A 24,372-nucleotide genomic window follows, 5' to 3' on the forward strand; every position below is an offset into this window, starting at 1 on the left:
CATTAGAAAAGAGCGAGGATGGAGAGGAAGTGAAGGAGGTTTGATGAGAGTGGAAAAATCTGATACAATTATTTAGAATTACAGGAGGGGCAAGTTGAGGGTCATTTGAAACCAATTTGAGAATCGGGGAGAGCTGCATTTTGCCTTGTGAGATTAGTCCCTCTAGGCGCTCGGTAGCCAGCGTTCCGTTTCCTTGGAGACCGAGACGCAAGAGGAAACCTCCGGTCTCCACGGGAAATTTGAGTGCCGGGGTCCCACCGATCTACTTTGAAACAAGAAAGTTGGAGAAGCCGATCAGAGACCCACGAACGCACGACTTTTCTTCCCTTCTGCCCAATGGAGAACGTCTTACAGAAGTAAGTAAAACAGAGCTGCGTCGGAATGGTGGAGCGCGCATGCGTCTCCCTGCCGTCGCCCCGCCCTTGCCTTGAGGACAACAGGCAGTCCCCTGACCCCGCCCCTCCCCGCCCACAATGTCCTCGCCACGCCCACTCACATTCTTTACCTGCTGCTCTTGGGCACCGTAAACTATAGTTTTGAGTTCGAGGTTCTACGCCTGTTTTAAGTTTGCTGCTTGCAGCCGCATAGGGTGGAAATAATGGAAATTATTTCTCGCCTCAACTCTTTCCAGGTCCGCCCGCTCTTGGACATACTTCGCAGTCCCCAAGTTCCAGGATCTGGTGAGTCTGGGAGGGGGAACCGGCTGACCCTGCAGTAAGCAAGCCTCAGCAATCACGATCATGACTGCTCCGGGTGATGCAGACAGTCTGGAGACCTGAATGCCAGTCCTAGATGAGTTACACATTTGCTGTGGGACCCGGAGCAAGCCTCTGAATCTCATTTTTCTCTTCTCACTACCTTATCAGAATGTTAAGCGTGTATAATAAGGTTATTCATCTCTGATTGCTACTCTGGTTTTCTGAGGGTGGGTATTGGGTTTTTCCCATGCCTTCTGTTTCTCACAGTTCTTAGCACCTCACAGTTTGGATGTACTTAGTAAATTCTGGCTGGCTGATTAAAAAAAGTGATAGCTAACATTTATAGAACACTTAACCACATGCTTTATAAATATCATCCCTTTTTTTTTTTTTTGCACCCATAGAGGTAGGTTTTATTATTAGGTCCACTTTACAGATGGGAAAATTGAGGCTCAGACAGGTAATGTCATTTGCTGGAGGTCACATATAGTATCTCTGTAAACGGGGTGGAGCTGGGATTTGAACCCATTGTGCTGTGTGACTGATTGTGTTTTGTCTGGTAGGATTATGTTCCATGGCAGCGGTCCAAACAGAAAAGCAAACTATCTACTGTCCTTTCAGTCCCAGAAGTCAGTGACAACGATAAAAGCAAAATGAAGACTTTGACTAAGATGCAGACAGGTCAGCAAAAGCACTTGGAGGCTGGTGTGGGGGTTGGGGACAGGATAGAATAGATGCTCTTGGCCCTTAGTGACACCATTCATATTAGGATAGGCTAGCTGATGTAACAAATAACCTTCAAATTGTAAGCATTAATATTAAGGTTTATTTCAGAGTGTGCATTTGTAGATCTAGGGGAAAGGGGTAATCTGTTCCACTTGGTCATTTAGGGATCCAGGCTTCTTTGCCCTAGGAGCCCTGAAGTCGTCTGCTGGATACGTTTGCATCCAGCTGGCAGAGAGGGAAGAGGGAGCAAGAACATGGACAATTTTGTGGGTAGTGTTTTGGGGGGCCCAGACTTGAAGTGATATATCACTCCCACTCCTATTCCAGGGGCCATACTCAGTCAATAGCCATCCCTAACCACAAGGAAGGGGAGGAATATAGTGTGTGTTTCTAGAAGGAAAAGAAAACAGGGTTTGTTGAACTCATAGAGTAATCTCTGCCACATCATTATCATTCTTTCCAGGGGAGTTCTGAGGCCTTGGTTAGGCAGACATGAGTTTAAATTTTGGCCGTGCCATTTGCTCAGTTGGGAAAGTCATTCATTTCTCTGAGCATTAGTTTTCTCACTTGTGAAAATGGGGACACTAATACTTCATAAATGAGAAGCTCCATGTAAAACATTGTGCTTCACCCATATCAGACCCAATACCTTTTTTTTTTTTTTTTTTGAGACGGCATTTTATTTTGTCGCCCTCGGTAGAGTGCTGTGGCGTCACAGCTCACAGCAACGTTAAACTCTTGGCCTTAAGTGATTCTCTTGCCTCAGCCTCCCAAGTAGCTGGACGACTATAGGCATCACCCACAAGGCCCGGCTATTTTTTTAGAGACAGGGTCTGGCTCTGGCTGTGGTTCAGGTGGCCTTGAACTCATGAGCTCAGGCAATCCACCCCCACTCAGCCTCCAAGATTGCTAGGATTACAGGTGTGAGCCACCACGCCTGGTCTCCAATACCTCTTTTAATAACAAATGTTTTGTAATATTCCTTTAGTATCCTGAAGTGAATATCATAGATAATATACCCTACCTATGTATACATCTGGGTATATAATCACTTGCACCACTTTATTGCCATTGAATGGGGAATGTAAGATCAGCACCCACTGTGGGCAACACTGACACCCAAAAAAGGGAATGGGAGAGTAGAATGCCAAGTAGTCCCATCTACTACCTCTTTGTTTTGCCTCATTGTTGCTGGGTGGGGGTAGAGGCTCAGGTTCCCATTGGACTGTGCTGACACAGGGAGAAGGGAATGGAGCCTAGACTAATTCTACCTCACGCCACCTCATTAAATCTCATCGGTGCTGGCTTAGTTCACTCCTAGACCCTGCTGGCACTACCCTAAAGGAGGAGTCATAGCTTTGCCTTCTTCTGCAAGGGAAGTTCCCCACTCAGCCCTGCCAGTACTATCCCAGCCTGGGAATCAGAGTACCAGTAGGCAGAGATGAAAGATCAGTTCCCTGCTTGAAATCACTGGCACTCCCCAGTGAGGGAAAGGGAATGAATCCATACAAATATGCCCAACTGCCAGGCGTGGTGGCTCCTGCCTGTAATCCCAGCACTGTGGGAGGCCAAGGTGGGAGAATTGCTTGAGCTCACAAGTTTTGTCTAAGCAAGAGTGAGATCCTGACTCAGAAAAAAAATGAAAAACCCATTTGGGTGCCACAGCAAGCCCTTGTAATCCCAGTGGCTTCTGGAGGCTGAGGCAGCAGGATTCCCACAGCCCGAGTGTGAGGTTGCAGTGAGCTACGACACCATTGCACTCTGCTCAGGGAATAGGGTGGGACTCTGTCTTAGCAAAAACAGAACTAAACAAAACAAAAAACAAATATGCCCAACCGGTTGTTGAAAAAGGTACAAAAAATTCAGTGGAGGAAAGAAAGCCTTTTCCTCAGATAGTGCTGGAACAACTGGAATCTATAGGCAAAGAAGTGAACCTTGATTTAAGTAGCACAACTTATTACAAAAGTCAACTCAAAATATAAATGTGCAGTAAAATAAAAAATTAAATATAAAATATGAAAGTGTAAAAAACAGAAGAGAAAAATCTTTGGGACCTATGGCCAAGTAAAGAGTTCTAAGACTGAATACTAACAGCTTGATACATGAAAGAAAAATGGATAAATTGGACTTCATCAAAATTAAAAACTTTATCCTGTGAAAAGCTTTTTTAAGAGGATGAAAAGATATGCTATAGACTTGGAGAAAATCTTTGCAAATTGTGTGTCTGACAAAGGACTACTAGATAGACTATATTAATAATTCTAAAAACTCAATAATAGAATTGTTAGGCAATGGGTAAAAGACATGAAGAGGGATATTTAACCAAAGAGTATATACAGATGGCAAATAAGCACATGAAAAGATGTTCAACGTCATTAGCCATTAGGGAAATGCAAATTAAACCACAATGACGTATCACTGCATACCTATCATATGGCTAAATTAAAAATCAGTGATAACACCAAATACTGGCAAAGAGGAGAAACTAGATCACACATACGTTGTTGGTGGGCATGTAAAATGGTGGAGCCACTCTGGAAATGAGTATGGCAGTTTTTAATGAAATGAAACATGCATTTCCCATACCACCTAGCAATTGCACTCTTGGGCATTTATTCCAGAGTAAAGAAAACTTGTGTTCACACAAAAACTAGTATGTGAATATTTATAGCAGCCTTATCCATAAGACCTCAAAACTGGAAATAGGCTGGGTGAGGTAGCTCATACCTATAATCCTAGCATCCTGGGAGAGTAAGGTGGGAAGATCGCCTGAGGGCAGGAGTTTGAGACAAGCCCAAGCAAGAGTGAGACCCCATCTTTACCAACAAATCAAAAAATTAGCTAGACATGGTGGTGTGCCTGTAGTCTCAGCTACTCCAGAGCCTCATGAGGCAGGAGGATTGCTCAAGCCCAGGAGTTTGAGGCTGCAGGGAGCTATGATGATGCCACTGCACTCTAGCCTGGGTAACGGAGACTCTTGTTTCATAAAAACAAAAACAAAACAAAACTGGAAGTAACCTGGATGGCCTCTAATGAGTGAATAGTTAAACAAAGTGGCACATCAATACCGTGGAATATCATTCAGCAACAAACAGGAAAAGACATTTATGCATTCAACAATTTGGATGGATTTCTGGAGAATTATGCCCAGTGCAAAAAGCCAGTCTCAAAAGTTACATTTATATAACGTTTGAGAATGACAAAATTTTAGAAATAGAGAACAGATTAGTGATTGCAGGAGTTAGAGAGAGTTGGGGGACAATGGTAAGGGGAGGAAAATAGGTGTGGTTATAAAAGGCAACAGGGATCCTCGTGGTTATGGAAATGGTCTGTATCTTGCCATCTTAATGTCAATATCCTGGTTGCAATACTGTATTGTACTTTTTGCCATTGAGAGAAATTGGGTAAAGGCACATAGGATCTCCCTGGATTATTTCCTTTCTTTTTTTTTTTTTTTGAGACAGAGTCTCAAGCTGTCACACTGGGTAGAGTGCCTTGGTGTCACAGCTCACAGCAACCTCAAGCTCTTGGGCTTAAGTGATTCTCTTGCCTCAGCCTCCCAAAGTAGCTGGGACTACAGGCGCTTGCCACAACACCCGGCTATTTTTTGGTTGTAGTTGTCATTGTTGTTTGGCAGGCCCCGGCTGGATTCGAACCTGCCAGCTCCAGTGTATGTGGCTGGCGCCCTAGCTGCTTGATTTACAGGTGCCAAGCCTGGATTATTTCTTAAAACTGCATGTGAAGCTGAACTATCTCAAAATTAAACATTTAATTTAAAAAGATAAATCAGGGTTACTACCACAACTGAAAATAAATACTCATTATTGAAACTTCCTTAAACATTTTGTTTTTAGTAAATAGTAAATTAATTAATGAATTAATTTACTTCATTATCTCTATACTTAGTCCTAACATTTACCTTTTTTTTTTTTTTTTTTTGTAGAGACAGAGTCTCACTTTATGGCCCTTGGTAGAGTGCCGTGGCATCACACAGCTCACAGCAACCTCCAACTCCTGGGCTTAAGCGATTCTCTTGCCTCAGCCTCCCAAGTAGCTGGGACTACAGGCGCCCGCCACAACGCCTGGCTATTTTTTGGTTGCAGTTCGGCCGGGGCCGGGTTTGAACCCGCCACCCTCGGTATATGGGGTCGGCGCCTTACCGACTGAGCCACAGGCGCCGCCCTTACCATTTTTTTTTTTTAGACAGAGTCTCACTCTGTCTCCCAGCCCAGGGTGCAGTGATATCAACGTAGCTCACAGTAGTCTCAAACTCCTGGGTTCAAGCAATCCTCTTGACTCAGCCTTCTGAAAAGCTGGGGTTACAGGTGCCTACCACAACACCTGGCTAATTTTTTATTTTTAGTAGTGACTGGGGCTCACTCTTGCTCAAGGTAGTCTTGAACTCCTGAGTTTAAGTGATCCTTCTACCTTGACCTCCCACAGTGCTAGGATTACAGGCATGAGCAACCATGTCCGGCCAATCTGCCATTTTTTTTAAAAGATATGTCTATTTTATTTTATTTTTTCGAGACAGAGTCTTTGTTGCCCTCAGTAGAGTGCTATGCTGTCACAGCTCACAGCAACCTCAAACTCTTGGGCTCAAGGCATTCTCTCTCTCTCTTTTTTTTTTTCCAGAGGAAAATTAAATTTAATCAAGAGATTTCAATAAAACAGATTGGGATTTGAAATGATTGCCAGTCTGGTCATCCAATGGGGAACTTGAAATTCAGACAGGGACAGATACTTCTGTTTTTTTTTTCAAGTCTTCTTGTCACTGATGCAATTATATTATTCTTTCATTATTTATCCTAGTTCATTCCGTTATTACAATGAAGAAAAAAAGGGATAAACAATGTGTAAATATTTGATTTGAAAGCTGCTCCACTGTAGGAGGAAACAAACATATAACAAGCAATTTTCTTGCCTCAGCCTCCTGAGTAGCTGGGACTACAGGCATCCACCACAATGCCTGGTTATTTTTAGAGATGGGGGTCTTGTTCTTGCTCAGGCTGGTCTTGAACCTGTGAGCTGAGGTGATTCACCCGCCTTGGCCTCCCAGAACAATCTTACAATTTTTATAAACACGGGTAAGGGGACTTTAGAACTTGGTTAAAATTAAATTCTCCTACCCTTTTAAGCTACATTAAAAATTTTTAATATATTCATTTTTATATTCAAATAATTTACTTATGTGATTAACAAAAACCATTGAGTATTTAAATAACTCTTATATATCTAATGAAATAAACTTCTAATATAAGTAATCTTATGTTCTTTTAGAAGTTCCAATAATTCAGGGCGGTGCCTGTGGCTCAAGAGTAGGGTGCCAGTGCCATATGCCAGAGGTGGTGGGTTCAAACCTAGCCCCGGCCAAAATAAAAAAAAAAAAAAAAAAAAAAAGAAGTTCCAGTAATTCATACACATTTAATAAGAGTCTTAAACCTTTCAACTTTAAATCAAAATCTCATTTATACCTTTAAAATTAGAATTACAAGATTCTTTTTTTTTTTTTTTTTTGTAGAGACAGAGTCTTACTTTATGGCCCTCGGTAGAGTGCCGTGGCCTCACACAGCTCACAGCAACCTCCAACTCCTGGGCTTAGGCGATTCTCCTGCCTCAGCCTCCCAAGTAGCTGGGACTACAGGCACCTGCCACAACGCCCGGCTATTTTTTTGTTGCAGTTTGGCCGGGGCCGGGTTTGAACCCGCCACCCTTGGTATATGTGGCCGGCGCCCTGCTCACTGAGCCACAGGCGCCGCCCAGAATTACAAGATTCTAATGATACAGTAATTCTCTGTATCTCTTAAACAATACAATTAATACCAGATACGTACGATTAATTTACAACTTTAACAAAATTAATTTACTTCATTATCTCTATACTTAGTACTAACATTTACCAGGATTAAGGATCTTGATCTATTAGTGAAATTATTAATATCTTTCCTAAGTGAACTGGGTTGCACCTGATGCAGAGATTCTGGTGGGATCTGAGAATAGAGGTACAGCCACCAGGGTGATTTGTCTCATGCCAGTGCTGGAAAGGCTGAGAGGAAGCAGAATATGCCGTCCAAATGCCTGTACTCCCATCTGAGGAACCACAGCTCCTACTGGATTTTGGAGACAGTCAATTGCAGTGTTGTGTAGGTCCTCTGCGTCATGGGGCGCTGTCGTCCAATTCTGAGGTCACTAGAAATAACAGTAACTACTAGTAATGTGTGTCCTGCACTGAATATGTGTCAAGCACTTCCTCCAGACACCTCTAAGGTATAGTAACTTCTTATTGAATCTTCACAGCAACCCTGAGGTAGGCATGGTGGCATGGTGATGACGCCTCTCTACTTATAGAGAGGAGCTGATGAGTAGAGAGGTTGTGTGATCTGCTTAAGCCACACAGACAGCAGAAGGCAGAGCGCAGCTTCAGACCTGGGCTGGCTGGCTCTTTAGTTCCCGTTCTTAACTCCTACCCCATCCGAACTTCCCGTCTGCCAGGCTGGTGGGAGACCAGGGACTTGGACCCAGGCCTGCCAGACGCTGGTCTTCTTGCTGTCCTGTGCTGTGTCAGCCACTGACAAGACGCAACACATGGGAGTTCCTGACTCTTTCTCAGTACTTTGACCTGGGCTTCTCCCTCCCTGGTATCAAGGAGCTTATTGATGGGTTTGAGTTTCCTCCTCTGTCCAGTGTCACATGATAAGGCTGTGAGTGGGTTTGGGGCTGGGACCTGGGCTCCCTCTCATTGGTGGTGCTCTCCCTGGGACCTGGCCACAGGTCTGCCTGTGCCCTCACCCTCTCTCTGCCCTTTCCCATCTATCCCAGCAGTGCCCTCCAAGTCGTCCATGGCGGTGCCAAACAAGCTGAAGAATGCTCGAGAACCGCGCAAATCAGAGAAGGTGGACTCTGGGATGATGCAGGCCCAAATCAGGTTAATGAAGGTAGGAGGGACATTTGCCCACAGGCAAGGTGGGTGGGGGAAGCCACAGGGTACGTTGGGTGTCAGACTTGACTGATTTCCTCCTCATGGCAACCCCACAGATGTGCTCATGATCATTCCTGTTTTACAGATGGGAGAACTGAAGTGTAGAGAGATAAGTGACTTGCACCAGGTCATATAGCCAGAAAATGGCCATGCCAGTGGTCAAAGCTAGTTAAAGCATTTGCTGTTGTGTGTAAGACTCAAGAACACAAGCTGAATCATCCTTTATTTCTCTGCATGAGGAATACAGTCTAGTGCTGTGATTTTCTTTGTTTCTTTTTTTTTTTTTTTGAGACAGAGTCTCACTCTTTCGCCCTGGATGGAGTGCTAGAACATCATAGCTCACAGCAACCTCAAATTCCGGGTGCAAGCGATCTTCTTGCCTCAGCCTCCTGAGTTATCCTAGCACTTTAGAAGGCCGAGGTGGGTGGATTGCTTGAGCTCAGGAGTTCCAGACCAGCCTGAGCAACAGTGAGATCTGTCTCTACTAAAAATAGAAAAACTAGAGGGGCCTGTAGTCCCAGCTTATGTCATTATCTGAACAATGTTTCAAAGTTTTTTGTTTTTGTTTTTGTTTTTCAGTTTTTGGCTAGGGCTGGATTTGAACCTGTCACCTCTGGCATATGGGGCCGGCACCCCACCCCTTTGAGCCACAGGTGCCACCCATTTCAAAAGTTTTCGAAGGGATTAAAAGAGAGGTCTTGGCTGCGCATGGTGGAACACACCTATAGTCCTAGCACTTTTGGAGTCCAAGGCAGGAGGATTGCTTGAGGCCAGGAATTTGAGACCAGCCTGGGCAACATAGCAAGACCCCATCTCCACAAAGAATATAATAGAGCAGCTGGGTTTAGTGGCATGCACCTGTAGTCCTAGCTACTGGGGAAACCAAGGCAGGAGGATCTCTTGAGCTCAGGAGGCTGTGGCTACAGTGAGGTGATTGCACCATTGTACTTTAGCTTGGCAACAAGCAAGACCCTGTCTCTAAAATATAAAAATTAAAAAAAAATTTTAAAGAAGAAGGGTCTTTAGTATACATAGCAGAAAACAAAATACTAAATATTATACATACTATAAGATACTATAGAAGAACCAAGGAAATTTTTAATAGCTCGATGAACAATGACTATTATATAAAGAAAAAGGGAAAATGTAATTTTCTTTGAAATCGTTTTTTTTCCGTTAACCTTCAATTTTGCAAAAGTTTAGAGGCAACCTAACATTTATAAAGCAGGAACATGTTATCTCTAACGTTATTTTTATCCTGGCATTAGAAGGGTTTATGTGTTGTTTGATATAGAATATGAACTTGGGCAATTTGGCTCTAAAACTTGTGCTCCTAACCAGTTCTTTTTTTTTGAAGCAGTTTCACTTTGTCGCCCTCGGTGGAGTGCTGTGGCATCATAGCTCATAGCAATGTCCAAATCTTGGGCTCAGGCGATTCTCTTGCCTCGGTCTCCCAAGTAGCTGGGACTTCAGGTGCTTGCCACAATGCCTTACTTTTTTTTTTTTTTTTTAGCAGGCCCAGGCCAGATTCAAACCCACCAACCCTGGTGCATGAGGCCAGTGCCCTCACCACTAAGCTATAGGTGCCCAGCCTCCTAACCAGTTCTTAATACTGTCTCTTATAGTCATTCATTCATTTAGTCAACACATATTTATTGAGCACCTACTGTGTGCCGGGCCTTATTCTGAGTGTGGGGATTCACCAGTGATGTGGCCCCTGACCTCAAGGACCTCATGTTCCTCTGGGGAGACTGACAATAAACAAGATGAACATATAATATGTGCAGTGATGATAAGCTCTATGAAGATCCCCAAGAGCGAGTGAGGGGGCTAGAGAGGCATAGAGGAGGGAGTGGCAGTGACTTTCGGACAGGGTGCTGGGGAAGGCTGCTAAGTGGTGATATTTGAGCTGAGACCTGGAGGAAGCAGCTGGGTGGACATCTGAGGGAGGAATGTTCCAGGCAGCAGCACTGCAAGTGCCAAGGCCCTGAGGTTGTTGGGACTCCAGCAAGTGATGATGAGGAGAGGTGTGGTAGGGTAAGGTAAGCTTATATTTGTCCCTGTAGTTCCTGATTAGGCCTTGCGGGTTTTTTGGTTGAGTTACACAGGAAGACTGCAGGATTTTGAGTAGAGCAGGGGTGTGATCTGGCTTAGGTCTTCACAGGAGACTGTGGGGTGCTGCTGCTATGTGGGCAGTTGTGGGGCAGAGAAGAAACAAGGAAGGGTGCAGACACCACCTAGTTGGGTTGTTCTTGGGGATGGAATAGGATCCTGACTCTGTCCCTCAGTCTCAGGACAATTATTTATTCAATCTACAACTTTTTTTTTTTTTAATTTTTTTTGCAGTTTTTGGCCAGGGCTGGGTCTGAACCCGTCACCTCCAGCATATGGGGCTGGCACCCTACTCCTTTGAGCCACAGGCACCGCCTCAATCTATAACTCTTTAGAGAGTGCCTAATATGTGCCAGGCACTGTGCTGAGTATTGGGGATGTAGCCACGAGCAGGGCACTCAAGGGTTCATGTGATTGTGGAGCTTCCACATTAGTGGGGAGACACATAATAAATGCATTAAAAAAATCCCACAGGGTAGTTAGTTACTCATTAATTTATTCAGCCCCTACTTGGAGAACTCTAGGCCCTGTGTTATGTGCTGGAAATAACAGCTGTAACAAAAGAGATGCATCCCCTGCCTTCCTGGCTGGGACATGCAGATAGAAGAAAAAGGAAGAAACACCAGATAATAAGAAAAATATCTGTTATGTTGGGTAGAGATAAATCCTAGGAGAGAAATAAATTGGGAAAGCAGGAGACAATTGCAAACTACATGCGTGATTACAAATTGCTGTAAGGCTCAGGAAGGAAACAAGCAGCCATCTACATTCGATAGGGGGCCAGAGAGAGCCATCTCTAGAGATCATTAAATTCTATTTATCCGAATCAGCCGGGAATGGGATGTGTGTGAACAATACAGATTCCTGGTGCAGACTGGCATTTTTCACAAGATGCTTCTGGGTATTTTGGTCTGGAGATGTAGAGGCAAGATAGTGGAGTGGTCAGGAGCCCAGACTTCCAGGACAGCAGCTCTGCTGTGTGACCTTGGGTAAGTTACTCAATCTGATCCTCAGTTTCTACTTTTTATAAAGTAGGGCTACTAATAGTGCCCATCTCCCATCTCATAAGGTTGCTGTCAGGGTGACGTACTGCAATGCACATGATGTGTAAGCTTTTGGTACATTTGTATGATTATGATTATATGACAAATACAGGGGCTGAAAGCTAGGAAGGAGTGGTTTCTGGCAAAGGACAGAGAAATAAGGAAGAACAGAGGAATAAGGAATGGCAGGGGTGGAAGGTTAGAGCCAGAGAGAGCAGTGTCAGACATCATTCACTGAGTGTATATCAGCTAAGGCAGTAGCTTGACTGAATTTTACCTTAGTTATTTTTTACAGTAGGTCTCAAAGCAGGTATTAGTTTCCTCATTGTTGGAATAAATATAACAGGGCTCAGGCTGCGCCTGTGGCTCAGTCGGTAAGGCGCCGGCCCCATATACCGAGGGTGGCGGGTTCAAACCCGGCCCCGGCCAAACTGCAACCAAAAAATAGTCGGGCGTTGTGGCGGGCGCCTGTAGTCCCAGCTACTCGGGAGGCTGAGGCAGGAGAATCACTTGGGCCCAGGAGTTGGAGGTTGCTGTGAGCTGTGTGAGGCCACGGCACTCTGCTGAGGGCCATAAAGTGAGACTCCGTCTCTACAAAAAAAAAAAAAAAAAAGAACACTTAAAAAAAAAATATATAACAGGGCTTTGGGAGGTTAATTAACTTGCCCAGGTTCCCTTAGATGGCAGGTGGGAGAGCTGGAATTTTTTTTTTTTTTTGAGACAAAGTCTCACTCTCTGCCCTGGGTAGAGTGTCCTGATGTCATTTTAGCTCACAGCAACCCCAAACTCTTGGGATTAAGCAATCCTATCCTCTGGCCTCAGGCTCCCAAGTAGCTGGGACTACAGATGCCCACTATGACGCCCAGCTAGTTTTTCTATTTTTTAGTAGAGACAGGGGTCTCAGTTTTGCTCAAGCTGGTCTGAAACTCCTGAGCTCAAGGGATCCACCCTCCTCAGCCTTCCAGACAGCTAGGATTTTAGGCATGAGCCACCCTGCCTGGGCAGAGGTGGGATTTTTTGGAACCAAGGTAGGTATGTCTAGGCCTAACACCCAAGACCCAAATATTATATGGTTCAGCCACGCCTTGCAGTTTTAAGCCCACTCAGTTCTTTCTTAGTATAGAAGAAAGGCACACTCAGAAATCTGGCTTTCTAATTCCACTGCCACCACTTCTTGGCTGTGTGACATTGAACAATTCATTAAACTCTCTGAGCCTCATCAAGCCTTCACTTATTAGCAAAATGGAGTTAATGAACAAAACGCTGTTGGAAGATGAACTGTCACCATATGCCACCTGCATTAATAGGCCCTCAACAATTGTAGATTTTATGTACCTGCTGGGTATAACCTAGGCAAGTCACTTAACCCCTCAGACTCTCCTTGTTTCCACAAGGGCCAGTTGTATGAACTGCCAATATGCATTAGTTCAGGCCTAGCAGGAAGTGGGGGTTAGTAGAACCCTCTCTGCCCTCCTTCCTTCTCTTCCAGACTTGGGAGTCACCTCTGGGATGTGAATTATTATTTCTATATTTCACTGATCCTAAGAAGCCATTGATATTAAGGCACAACTTTATTTGCCCACTAATAAAATGGTGATGGTGACACACCACCAATTTTAAAATACATCCTCACCCATCTCAGAGATGTGAAATGACGGGAACATGGGCATTTCAAAATGGATTAAAGAGTAACTACAGAGGCCAGAAATAGTAGGGGAAGAGAGGTTAGGGAGAGATTTGTTAAAGGATGCAAAATTACAGCTAGCGAGGAGGAATAAGGTCTAGTTCTATAGCACTGTAGGATGACTATCGTTAACAATAATACATTATTATATAGTCTTCAATAGCTAGAATGGGGATATTGATTGTTCCCAGCACAAAGAAATGATCAGTGTTGGAGATGATGGCTATGCTAATTACCATGATTTGATCACTATACATTATATGGATCAAAACATTACTATGTACTCCGTGAATATGTACCATTATTATTTGTCAATTAAACATAAGTAAATTAATTAAAACCAAAGAGTTAAAGACGCCCAGACAATGGGGACTTGCCGCCCAGTCCGGCCGCATTTACCAGTGGAGGCCACGAGGGGGCGGGCGCCCGCGGGAGAGCCGCTGTCTCCGGGCTCCTGGACGCTTGGGCCTGGCCGGGCAGCGCGCAGCCTCCCTCTCACCTCCCTCCTCCCGCAGATGCTGGTCAAGAACAGAAAGACCTTGCTCCAGGAGCTCCGCAACCACGAGACCTTCCTCACCAAGCTCAATCTGGATCTGATCAGCACCATCCAGGACATGGAGGATAGCACTGCCCTGAACGTGCGGGCAATGCTGCAGCAGCAGGACATCCTTACCGTGAGACCCGCGCCTCTGCCCTCTGCACGGAGCGTTTGCCCGCGCCTCTGGCCTTCCTTCCCCGCTACCGAGCACTCGGGCGCCCTCTCCTGCCCTTTCCTGCCCCCTTCCATGTGCGGCTTCCTCCCTCCGGAAAATGGTCGTTCCCACCCTTTGCCCCACCCACCTGGGCTTTGGAATACTATCGAAGTGGGGTTGCGGTCCCTCGCTCCAGCACTTACTAGCTGGAGATTCTGAGTTCACGTCGCTTCTCTGAGCTCTGTAAAATGGAACACAAGAGCATCCATCCCAAAGGGATGCGTATGGTACCTGTGCAAGACTCTGCATTTATTGCACCTGTGCAGGAGAAGGCTGCCACCGCCACCATTAGCAAACACCAGTATGGTGTAATACTAAGTGCTTTACATGTGTTCATATAGTCACAACAGCCCTATGGAGTGGGCACTGTTATTACCCCCATTTTACATATGAAAAAATGGAAAGGCAGAAAGGCTAGGTGACTTGCTCTGGGTCACCCAGGTGGCCAGGATCAGAGGTGGGGTTTGCACCCAGGCATTCCGGAGCTAGATCTGTTGTGCTCTTTCTCCCACCCTGTTAGCACCATTGGCTTGGTGGTGACACTTAGGGTGAAGAAGCCAGGAAGCATCTCCTGCCTCCTCTGGGAGAGACTTGGTGATGCTGCAGTGACAGGGCAGAAAGTTCATAGGGACCCAGGAGTTGGGCTAGACTGAAGACTCAGAGAAAATGGTTTCTCTCTGTATCCTCACATGGCCTCACTTCTGTGTGCATGGAGAGAAAAAGAGCTCTGTTGTCTCTTCCTCCTTTTCTGAGGACACCAGTCTTATAGGATCAGAGCCTCACATGTATGACCTCATTTAACCTTCATTACTTAAAGTTAATGAACTTGAAGTTAATTATTTTAATTACTGTAAGGCCCTATTTCCAAATATAGTCACACCGAGGGTTAGGTCTTCAATATATGAATGGGGGGGTACAACTTAGTCTATAATAGGGACCAAGGCCAAAGACATACGGAGTTATTCAGAAACCTAGCAGAACATTCTCCAAACCTGGATGAAATCCCTGTCGGACTTGTCTACTGTTGGCCCACTTACACATTTTTTGTTCATCCTGAGTGTCTCCTCTGGGCCCTGAGGGTGGATAGTGGTCAGGGAGATACTTCATCCACATGAAGCTGCTATTCTGTTGGGGACACAGGCTGTTAGAAAGCCTCAAGGTGTGTGTGCTGTGCTAGAGGTGGGGAACCTAGGGAGCCCCGAGAGGGCCTCTGGCCTGGATATGGAGGAATCAAGAAGGCCTCCTGGAGAAGGTGATGGTTGGGCTGAAATTCGCAGAGTAGGTTTGACTGACAGAGAGGAGGTGAGTATTCCAGGGAGAGGAAATGTGTCCAGGGCTCAGGGTAAGCTTAGCTGGTTCAAGGGGTCCAGGGCTCTACCTGGAGCTTAGCTGGCTATAGGGGCCACATGCTGCCAAGCATGGCCAGACAATAAGGTGTGAGGCAGGGATTAGAGAAAGAGGGCATTGGCTGAGGAGTGCCTCGTCAACCAACGTAAGGAGTTTGGACCTCATTACAGGGCAGAGGGGATCTGAGGTTTTAAACAGGAGAGGGACATGAGCACCTTTTTTTTTTTAAAGAAATATCTTTGTATAGCCGGGCGTTGTGGTGGGCGCCTGTAGTCCCAGCTACTCGGGAGGCTGAGGCAAGAGAATTGCGTAAGCCCAGGAGTTGGAGGTTGCTGTGAGCTGTGTGAGGCCACGGCACTCTACCGAGGGCCATAAAGTGAGACTCTGTCTCTACAAAAAAAAAAAAAAAGAAATATCTTTGTGACTGTTGTGTGGAGACTAGATGAAAAGAGAACCAGTTAGGGGTAGCTGTCATAATGTTCCAGGTGGAGATGAAGAGAATTTGAATAAGATAGTGGCAGTGGGAGGTGGAGAGAAGGGCATGGCTCTGGGAACTGTTGGAGGACAAAATCCATACAACTTGGTGAAATGCTGGATGAGAGAGGGGAGCAGGGACTGGAGTCTGGCTTTGGGCCTGTGTGACTGGGTGTGTAGCAGGGCCACTGGCTGAGGTGGGGCAGTAGGAGAGGAGAGGGGTGGGTTGGGGGATGGTGAGGAGGTGACTGTTCTGCAGCCTCAGGTCAGATTGCTGGGCCTGGGAGTGGCACTGGGACTGGGGACTCCGCTGAGGGAGTGCCAAGTGTAGACAGTACACTGCAGCCCCGCTCCAGGAGAATCTGGGGATGAGCTGGCTCCACTGCTCCCACAGACTATCGTCGATATCTTGGAGACTTCAAACAATAAGAGGCTGCAGCAGTTGAAGTCTGAGCTTCAGGAGTTGGAGGAAAAAGAGGAATCCAAGATGAAGGGTGAGAATCCTTGGGGTAAACTTCTTGACTCTCATCCCTGGCACTTTGGGGAGGTCAGCAGCAGGGCGTTCACTTTCAGAAGCCGTCAGGCCCTTGGAGGTGGATGAATTGCTGAGATGCAGAGCTAATAGCTGACTTCTTAAGCACTTGGCCCCAGGTGTCTGCCCTGTGGTGGGTAGACTTTCACTCAGTCATTACAACTACCAGTAGGAGGCAGGGACTGTTCTCCTATTTTACAGATGAGGAAACTGAGGCTAAGAGAGGTGAAGTATCTTGTTGAAGGCTATACAGCTAGGAGCCAGAATCCATTCCTAGCCTGGCTTTGGTTCCTGCCACAGTCCCTCTGAGAGTCTGGCTGGGCTAGGATGCAGCTCTCCTGGCTTCCATCTTGCTGGGTCTGTAGGTCTTTTGAGTAAAGGGGAGTGTGTCTGGCAGCTGCAGACATCAGGAATCCCCTCCATGGAGGAAGGCAGGTAGACTTTGTCTCAGTCCTACTGTGGGTCATCCTCAGGATCCGGCATTGCTGGGTCTCCCTGGTCTATCTCAGGAGAGAGGTCCAGAGAGGGACAGACTTGGTGAGCTGTGACCAGTCTAGGGATCATGTACCATTGTGTTTCTCTTTCCTACCCAGTGTTGCCTCTTGTCCTACAGTGGTGGAAGATTCTCTGGGGGCTTAACTTTTCACCACCTGCCAGACCTATGTGAACACACCTCAGCCCACACCCCAGTCCATTGGCCTCGGAGACCTTGTTTCCTGGGCCTCTGGGGAGGGAGGGATCCTGAGGAAGATCCTGCCTCCTGTCCCTCCCGACCTCCCCATCCCTCCCCAGGTCTAGAGCAGCAAGTGAAGCAGCTGGATGCCAAAATCAAGAAGACCCACGAGGAGGTGAGCTTCCTGAGCACTTACATGGACCATGAGTATCCTGTCAAATCAGTCCAGATCACCAACCTTGTGCGCCAGCTGCAGCAGGTCAAGGACAGCCATCAGGTAGGAGCGCCCCTGCCCTGCACCACTAGACTGGGGGAGGCAGGGCTGGTGGCTGACACCCTCCTGCTGGCCCCCAGGAAGAGCTGGACGACCTTAGTGAGCTGCGCAAAAGGGTCCTGAAGTCTTTGTCTGACAAGATGCAGAATAAGAAAATAAATATTCTGAAGTCTCTGGTGGTGGTGAGTAGCCCGCTGCCTGGGTGGATATCCAGGCCCTCTTCCCTGCCCTCTGCTTCCAGGGCTCTTCGTCCCCCTGCCCTGGCTCTCTACACCTTGCCTTTCTCCACAGAAAACCCAGTCTCCCTACCAGGAGGCTCTTCTACAGAAGACCCAGGATAGCCAGGCCATATTGAAGTGCATGGACAGGTTCAAAAAGGTGAGTAGACAGGGAAGGCGACGGGCCTTCTGTGGGGGAGCAGTGCTGAGCCGTCCCCAGGCTCACAGAAGTCAGGCTCGTCCTGATTGGTCACTCAGGTCTCTGAGTGTACTCTTGGCCTTCCTCCTTGCCAGTACCATTACTATTACGTGTCCTTTTGCTGGGAAGGGGGTTGGCCCTGGCCTGGGCCTTACTCTCTTAACCAGCAGCGCTGGCCATGACCCACTGGCAGCTTCATCAAGCATCATCTACTTTACCATTAGCCACTGTCTGTCTTTACTTCTTAGTTCTTGTCACTGGCCACTCACTACCCATTGTCCGTGTTAATGAACTTCACTATGACCAACCCTTTCAAAGTAGTTTTTATTATCTTGCCTTTTCATCATTGTTCAGTGTGAGGCCCTTTACCATCTCCACCAGTCCCCAGTGATTCCTGAGATCAAGCAATCCCACCCCTTTGCAGCCTGTCTCCATCTTCCATGATCCCCTTACCTTTTTCAGCACCACTGAATGTTGTCACTGATTTCGAGCCAGCCCTCCCTGGAGGTCCCCTCTCTGGAGTCAGCATATCCCAGTGATGAAGCCCATATCATTTCCCCAGAATCTTTCATCTTCATCTGTTTTTTCCCCTGTTTTGATTGGGGATGTTTGGCTTCTCATCTCTCCCCTGCTATGCCCCCCTCCCTCTCAGTTTATTAACCAGTTTGAAGAAGAAATACCCATCCTAAGGGCTGAGGTGGAAGAGCTCCAAAACAAGACCCTGGAACCCCGAGAGATCATATTTGAGGATGTTTTACTTCGAAGACCCAAGTATGTGATTTTTTTGAAGCACCCCGTAGGCCAACGTTTTGTACTTAATCCTGAAAGCAAGAGATTTTAAGCTGAATGGTGACATGATCAGATTTGTATTCCTAAAACATTTTGAAAAGAGCACAGGGATAGGATCGGAGAGGAGCCAGAGTGGAAACCAGAAGTCCAGGAGGGCATGAGGTCAGCTGTCCAAGGGGGAGTGTTGGGAGTGGCCTCACCAGGTGGGTGGCAGAAGAGATGGGAGAAATAGGTGGACTGGAGAAGTATTGAAGGAGGTAAAATCTGTAGGACTTGGTGATGTTTGGCTATGGGAAGAACAGGACAGGGAGATGTCAGGATAACCCTTGGGTTCCTGGCTTGTAGTAAGGTGGGTGATGGTGCCAAATCCAGAGATTGCAAAGACTGGGGTGAGGGCTGTATGTGTAGTGCCATTGGAAGCTGACCTGGATGTTAGGTCTGGTTTATGTGAGTCATCAGTGTGGAGTCATCAGGTGGGCAGTTGAGTAGATGAGTGTAGACCTCAGAGGACAGATACTGGATAGAGGTAGAAAATTGGGTGTTGCTGGTATAGAGATTAAGTTGTTTTTTTTTTTTTTTTTACCATGATTATGAAAGATTTCAAATGTACATAAAAGTAGAGAAAATATGATAATGAATATCCAGTTGCCCATCTAGATTTGAAAGTTGTTATATTTTGGCATTTTTGCTTTATCTGTATTTATTCTTTTTTTTTTTTTTTTTTGCTGAAGTATTATAAATTGCTGACATCCTGACATTTCATGCCCAAGTATTTCATGTGCATTAGTGGATTATTGAAACCGTGAGAGCGGATGATCTTGGGAGAGGGAAGAGAGAGAATGTAATCCTGTAGCTTGTTAAATGTTTGTGCTGGTCACTGATATGGGGACTGTATGCTGATGGGAATCCATTTCTCTTGCTACTTTCATGCAAGGAATAATGCCTGTCATTTCCTGAACACTTACTACATGCTGGTGTGGTCTGATTTAATCTTCCCACCAATGACCAAGGTTGAAATTATTATGCCCATTTGGCAGATGAGGAAACTGAGGCTCCCTTCGCATCTGGCACGTAGTAGGTGCTTGTCACATAGGTGCTAACTGAAGGACTGAGGCTCAGAGAGGAGAAATAGCTTGCTCAGGGTGACACAGTCAGGTTTGAAAACCAGTAATCCTCACTTCAAAGAGACCAATTGATCTGTGGGGCCTCAGCATTTTAGAGCCAAAGACCCTGCTGCTTCTTAGCCTCACACTCTTTTTTTTTTTTTTTAATTAAATCACAGCTGTGTATGATTTTTCTATACAATTTGAAATATTTGCATCAAACTGGTTACCATAGCCTTCATGGCATTTTCTTAGTTATTGTGTTAAGAGATTTATATTCTACATTTAGTAAATTTCACATGTACCCTTGTAAGATGCACTGTAGGTGTGGTCCCACCAATTACTCTCCCTGCACCCATCCTCCCCCCTCCCTTTCCCCTCCCCTCCCCCTCCCTTTTCCCCATATTCTTGGGCTGTAATTGGGTTATAGCTTTTATATGAAAGCTATAAATTAGTTTCATAGTAGGGCTGAGTACATTGGATACTTTTTCTTTCATTCTTGAGATACTTTGCTAAGAAGAATATGTTCCAGCTCCATCCACATAAACATGAAAGAGGTAAAGTCTCCATCTTTTTTTAAGGCTGCATAATGTTCCATGGTGTACATATACCACAATTTATTAGTCCATTCGTGGGTTGATGGGCACTTGGGTTTTTTTCCATGACTTAGCAATTATGAATTGGGCTGCAATAAACATTCTGGTGTAAATATCTTTGTTATAATGTGATTTTTGGTCTTCTGGATATATACCTAGTAGAGGAATTGTAGGATCAAATGGCAGGTCTATTTTTAAATCTCTAAGTGATCTCCAAACATCTTTCCAAAAGGAACGTATTAGTGTGCATTCCCACCAGCAGTAGAAGTGTTCCCTTTTCTCCACATCCACGCCAACGTCTCTGGTCTTGGGATTTTGTCATATGGGCTAATCTTACTGGAGTTAGATGATATCTCAAAGTAGTTTTGATTTGCATTTCTCTGATGATTAAGGATGATGAGCATTTTTTCATATGTCTGTAGGCCGTGCGCCTGTCTTCTTCAGAGAAGTTTCTCTTCAAGTCCTTTGCCCAGCCTGAGATGGGATCACTTGTTCTTTTCTTGCTAATACATTTGAGTTCTCTGTTGGGCTCACACTCTTTAGGGGAACATGGTCTTGCCAAACTGATCCTTTTTCCTTTTTTGATACTTTGTGCGTATGCGTGTGTGTACATGGATGCATGTTTGCGTGTGGATGCCACGTGTGTGTACATGGATGCATGTGTGCGTGTGGATGCCACGTGTGTGTACATGGATGCATGTGTGCGTGCGGATACCACGTGTGTGTACGTGGATGCATGTGTGCGTGTGGATGTCACGTGTGTGTGTGCTCATGCTCACGTATCTATGCCCAGTTGGGCTTCCAGGTAACAGGTTGTGTTTGGGGATTGGGCCTCCCAGTAAGTGCCAGTGTTCTCAAGAGCAGGGCTCCCCTTGAGAATGTTCCCTGCCCACTCCAACTCTGGCACGCTGTTGGCCTCTCACACCCCTCTTTGCTGCTTCCGACCAGGTGCACCCCAGACATGGACGTCATCCTCAACATCCCTGTGGAAGAGGTGCTGCCCTTCTAGATGGTGATGCCATGGCCACCCCTGCATTCCCTGCCCTCTGCTCAGACCTGGAGCCTTTAATCCTTTATTTCCAGACTATATCTCATTCAGACCTTGATCTGCAGTTCCTCCCTCCCTCCCTGCCTCCCTCCCTCCCTTCCTTCTTCCCTCCTCCTCCCCTCCCCTCTCTTTGGTTCTGCTACTTGGGCCAGGTGGGGATTCCCAGGTAAATCTGTCAGCCCTTTTTACCAATAAAGCTGGATTACATTTGCTTTTTTTTCAGTACCTGGCAGGTCCCCGCCTTGCAGAAGATGTGGTAGGAATGGACTTTGTCTTAAGATGGGCTAGGCAACTATGTGGACTGTATCTGATGGGCTCTTCTGTTTTTTTTTGTTTTTTTTTTTTGAGACAGAGCCTCAAGCTGTCGCCCTGGGTAGAGAGCTGTGGCATCACCACTCACAACAACCTCCAATTCCTGGGCTTAAGCAAGTCTCCTGCCTCTGCCTCCCAAGTAGCTGGGACGACGCCCGGCTTTTTTTTGGTTGCAGCCGTCATTGTTGTTTGGTGGGCCTGGTTGGATTCAAACCTGCCAGCTCAGGTGTATGTGGCTGGCGCCTTAGCCACTTGAGCCACAGGTGCCAAGCCCCTCTGTTGTTTTTTTAAAGTAGCCATCCTGGATGTGAAGTGGTTTCTTTTTTTCATGAGGGGAAATTTTTGTTTTTTTTTTTGGAGATAGAGACTCAAGCTGTCGCCCTGGATAGAGTGCTGTGGTATCATAGCTCATAGCAACCTTCAACTCTTGGGCTCAAGCCATCCTCTTGCCTCAGTTTTTTTTATTTTTAGTAGAGATGGTGTCTTGCTTTTTGGCTCAGGCTGGTCTTGAACTCGTGAACTCAAGCAATCCACCCACCTTGGCTTCCCACAGGCGTGAGCCACCACTCCTGGCCTATTGTTTTGAATTTTTAATTTCAGAATATTATGGGAGTACAAATGTTTTGGTTACCTGGATTGCTTTTGTATTGTCTGAGTCAAAGTTACAAGTGTTCCCGTCACCCAGACGGTGTACATTGTACCCATCAGGGATGATTTCACTCATCCCCTCTTGCCCTCCTCCCGCTTGCTTGATTTCCATTGAGTTTTACTTCTTTTTTTTTTTTTTTTGGTAGAGACAGAGTTTTCACTTTATGGCCCTTGGTGGCCTCACACAGCTCACAGCAACCTCCAACTCCTGGGCTTAAGCGATTCTCCTGCCTCAGCCTCCCGAGTAGCTGGGACTACAGGCGCTCGCCACAACGCCCAGCTATTTTTTGGTTGAAGTTCAGCCGGGGCCGGGTTTGAACCCGCCACCCTCGGTATATGGGGCCGGCGCCCTACCGACTGAGCCACAGGCGCCGCCCCATTGAGTTTTACTTCTATGTTTGCACATAAGTGCTGATCAGTTAAAAAATAAGGAAAGCTTCACATATTTGCCCGTCATCTTTGTGCAGGACTCAGGCTAATTTCTCTGTATTGTTCCAGTTTTATGAATAGTGTATGTGCTGTCGAAGTTAACACACACGTGGCAGAGCTCTCCTGAATGGGATCAGGGCTGCTTTATAAAAGGGCTGATGAGTGAGTTCATCACTGTGTGCTCTTCTGCCATGCGAGGACACAGCAGGAAGGCTCCATCCTGGAAGCAGAGAGGAGTGCCCTTACCAGACACTACATCTGTTGACAACTTGATTTTGTTACTGTAGCCTGAATGGACTAAGGTAGGCTGAATACCGTAGTTCCAGAATCATCAAGTTGTGGTTCCTTTTGAACTAATAGTTCTTCCCTCACTTAATTGTCCTTCCCTGACACGTTATTATAAGTCAAAAGTAACCAGGCATTACCTTCACCACATTCCTTAGAAATATGCCCAGCTGAGGCGTGGCGCCTGTGGCTCAAGCAGCTAAGGCGCCAGCCATATACACCTGAGCTGGCGGGTTCGAATCCAGCCCGGACCCGCCAAACAACAACGACAGCTGCAACCAAAAAATAGCCGGGCGTTGTGGCGGCGCCTGTAGTCCCAGCTACTTGGGAGGCTGAGGCAAGAGAATCGCTTAAGCCCAAGAGTTTGAGAGTGGCATCACGGCACTCTACCCAGAGCAACAGCTTAAGACTCTGTCTCAAAAAAAAAATTCAGGTGGGCATATTTCTTTTTATCTTTCTTTTTTTTTTTTTTTTTTTGAGACAGAACCTCAAACTGTTGCCCTGGGTAGAGTGCTGTGGTATTACAGCTCACAGCAACCTCCAACTCCTGGGCTCAAGTGATTCTCCTGCCTCTACCTCCCAAGCAGCTGAGACTACAGGCGCCCGCCACAATGCCCAGCTATTTTTGTTGTTGTTGCAGTTGTCGTTTTAGCTGGCTCGGGCTGGATTTGAACCCGCCAGCCTTGCTATATGTGGCTGGCTCCCTACCCACTGAGCTATGGGCACCTCCTCTATTTATTTATTTATTTTGCAGTTTTTGGCCAGGGCTGGGTTTGAACCCGCCACCTCCAGCATATGGGGCTGGCGCCCTACTCCTTTGAGCCACAGGTGCCGCCCCATTTTTTTTTTCTTTATTTATTTTTGCCTCCCCTATTTATAAATTTTTAATTTATTATTATTATTATTATTTTGAGACAGAGTCTCAAGCTGTCGCCCTGGTGAGAGTGCTGTGGCGTCACAGCTCACAGCAACCTCAAAGTCTTGGGCATAAGCGATTCTCTTGCCTCAGCCTCCCAAGTAGCTGGGACTACAGGTGCCAGCCACAATGCCCGGGTATATTTTTTGTTGCAGTTGTCCTTGATGTTTTAGCTGGCCCGGGCAGGTTCGAATCCGCCAGCCTATGTATATGTGGCTGGCATGTAACCACTGTGCTTTGGGTGCTGAGCCTTCTTTCACTTTTAAGGTCGCTCATGATTATATTGGGCCCACACGGATAGTCCAGGCTCATGTCTCTGTCTTAAAGCTAGTGGATTAGCAACCTAAATTTCATCTGCAATCTCAAATCGCCTTTGCCATGTAAAGTAATTCAATTCACTCATAGATTCCAGGGATTAGGATGTGGACATCTTTGAGGGAGCATTATTCTGCTTACTATACCCTCTCTGGACACTTCTCACTTCAAATGAACCCCTCTCTACCCCACACCAGGGGACTGTCAGCATTCTGGCAAC

General features: G+C 46.2%; 1 protein-coding gene and 1 pseudogene across 3 annotated transcripts; one reads left to right on the plus strand and one right to left on the minus strand.

The window, feature by feature from the left end:
- Positions 1-224: 224 nt before the first annotated feature.
- C21H20orf96 (chromosome 21 C20orf96 homolog) lies at positions 225-22,769 on the plus strand. 3 transcript variants are annotated; one of them, XM_053574719.1, is made up of 12 exons: positions 225-356; positions 632-680; positions 1,262-1,379; positions 8,244-8,359; positions 13,758-13,916; positions 16,210-16,309; positions 17,140-17,297; positions 17,375-17,476; positions 17,586-17,672; positions 18,364-18,482; positions 21,148-22,349; positions 22,617-22,769. In XM_053574719.1, the coding sequence occupies exons 1-11, from the start codon at positions 337-339 to the stop codon at positions 21,206-21,208; spliced, it is 1,089 nt and encodes a 362-aa protein (XP_053430694.1). In that variant the 5' UTR covers positions 225-336; the 3' UTR covers positions 21,209-22,349; positions 22,617-22,769. The 3 variants fall into 3 exon arrangements, with proteins under 3 accessions (XP_053430694.1, XP_053430695.1, XP_053430696.1); XM_053574720.1 differs by having other exon boundaries at positions 8,247-8,359; XM_053574721.1 differs by lacking the exon at positions 1,262-1,379 and having other exon boundaries at positions 254-680.
- Positions 22,630-22,743, minus strand: LOC128574331 (uncharacterized; annotated as a pseudogene).
- Positions 22,770-24,372: the final 1,603 nt, after the last annotated feature.

This window comes from Nycticebus coucang, chromosome 21, assembly GCF_027406575.1.
Source record: "Nycticebus coucang isolate mNycCou1 chromosome 21, mNycCou1.pri, whole genome shotgun sequence".
NCBI classification, from domain to species: Eukaryota; Metazoa; Chordata; class Mammalia; order Primates; family Lorisidae; genus Nycticebus; species Nycticebus coucang.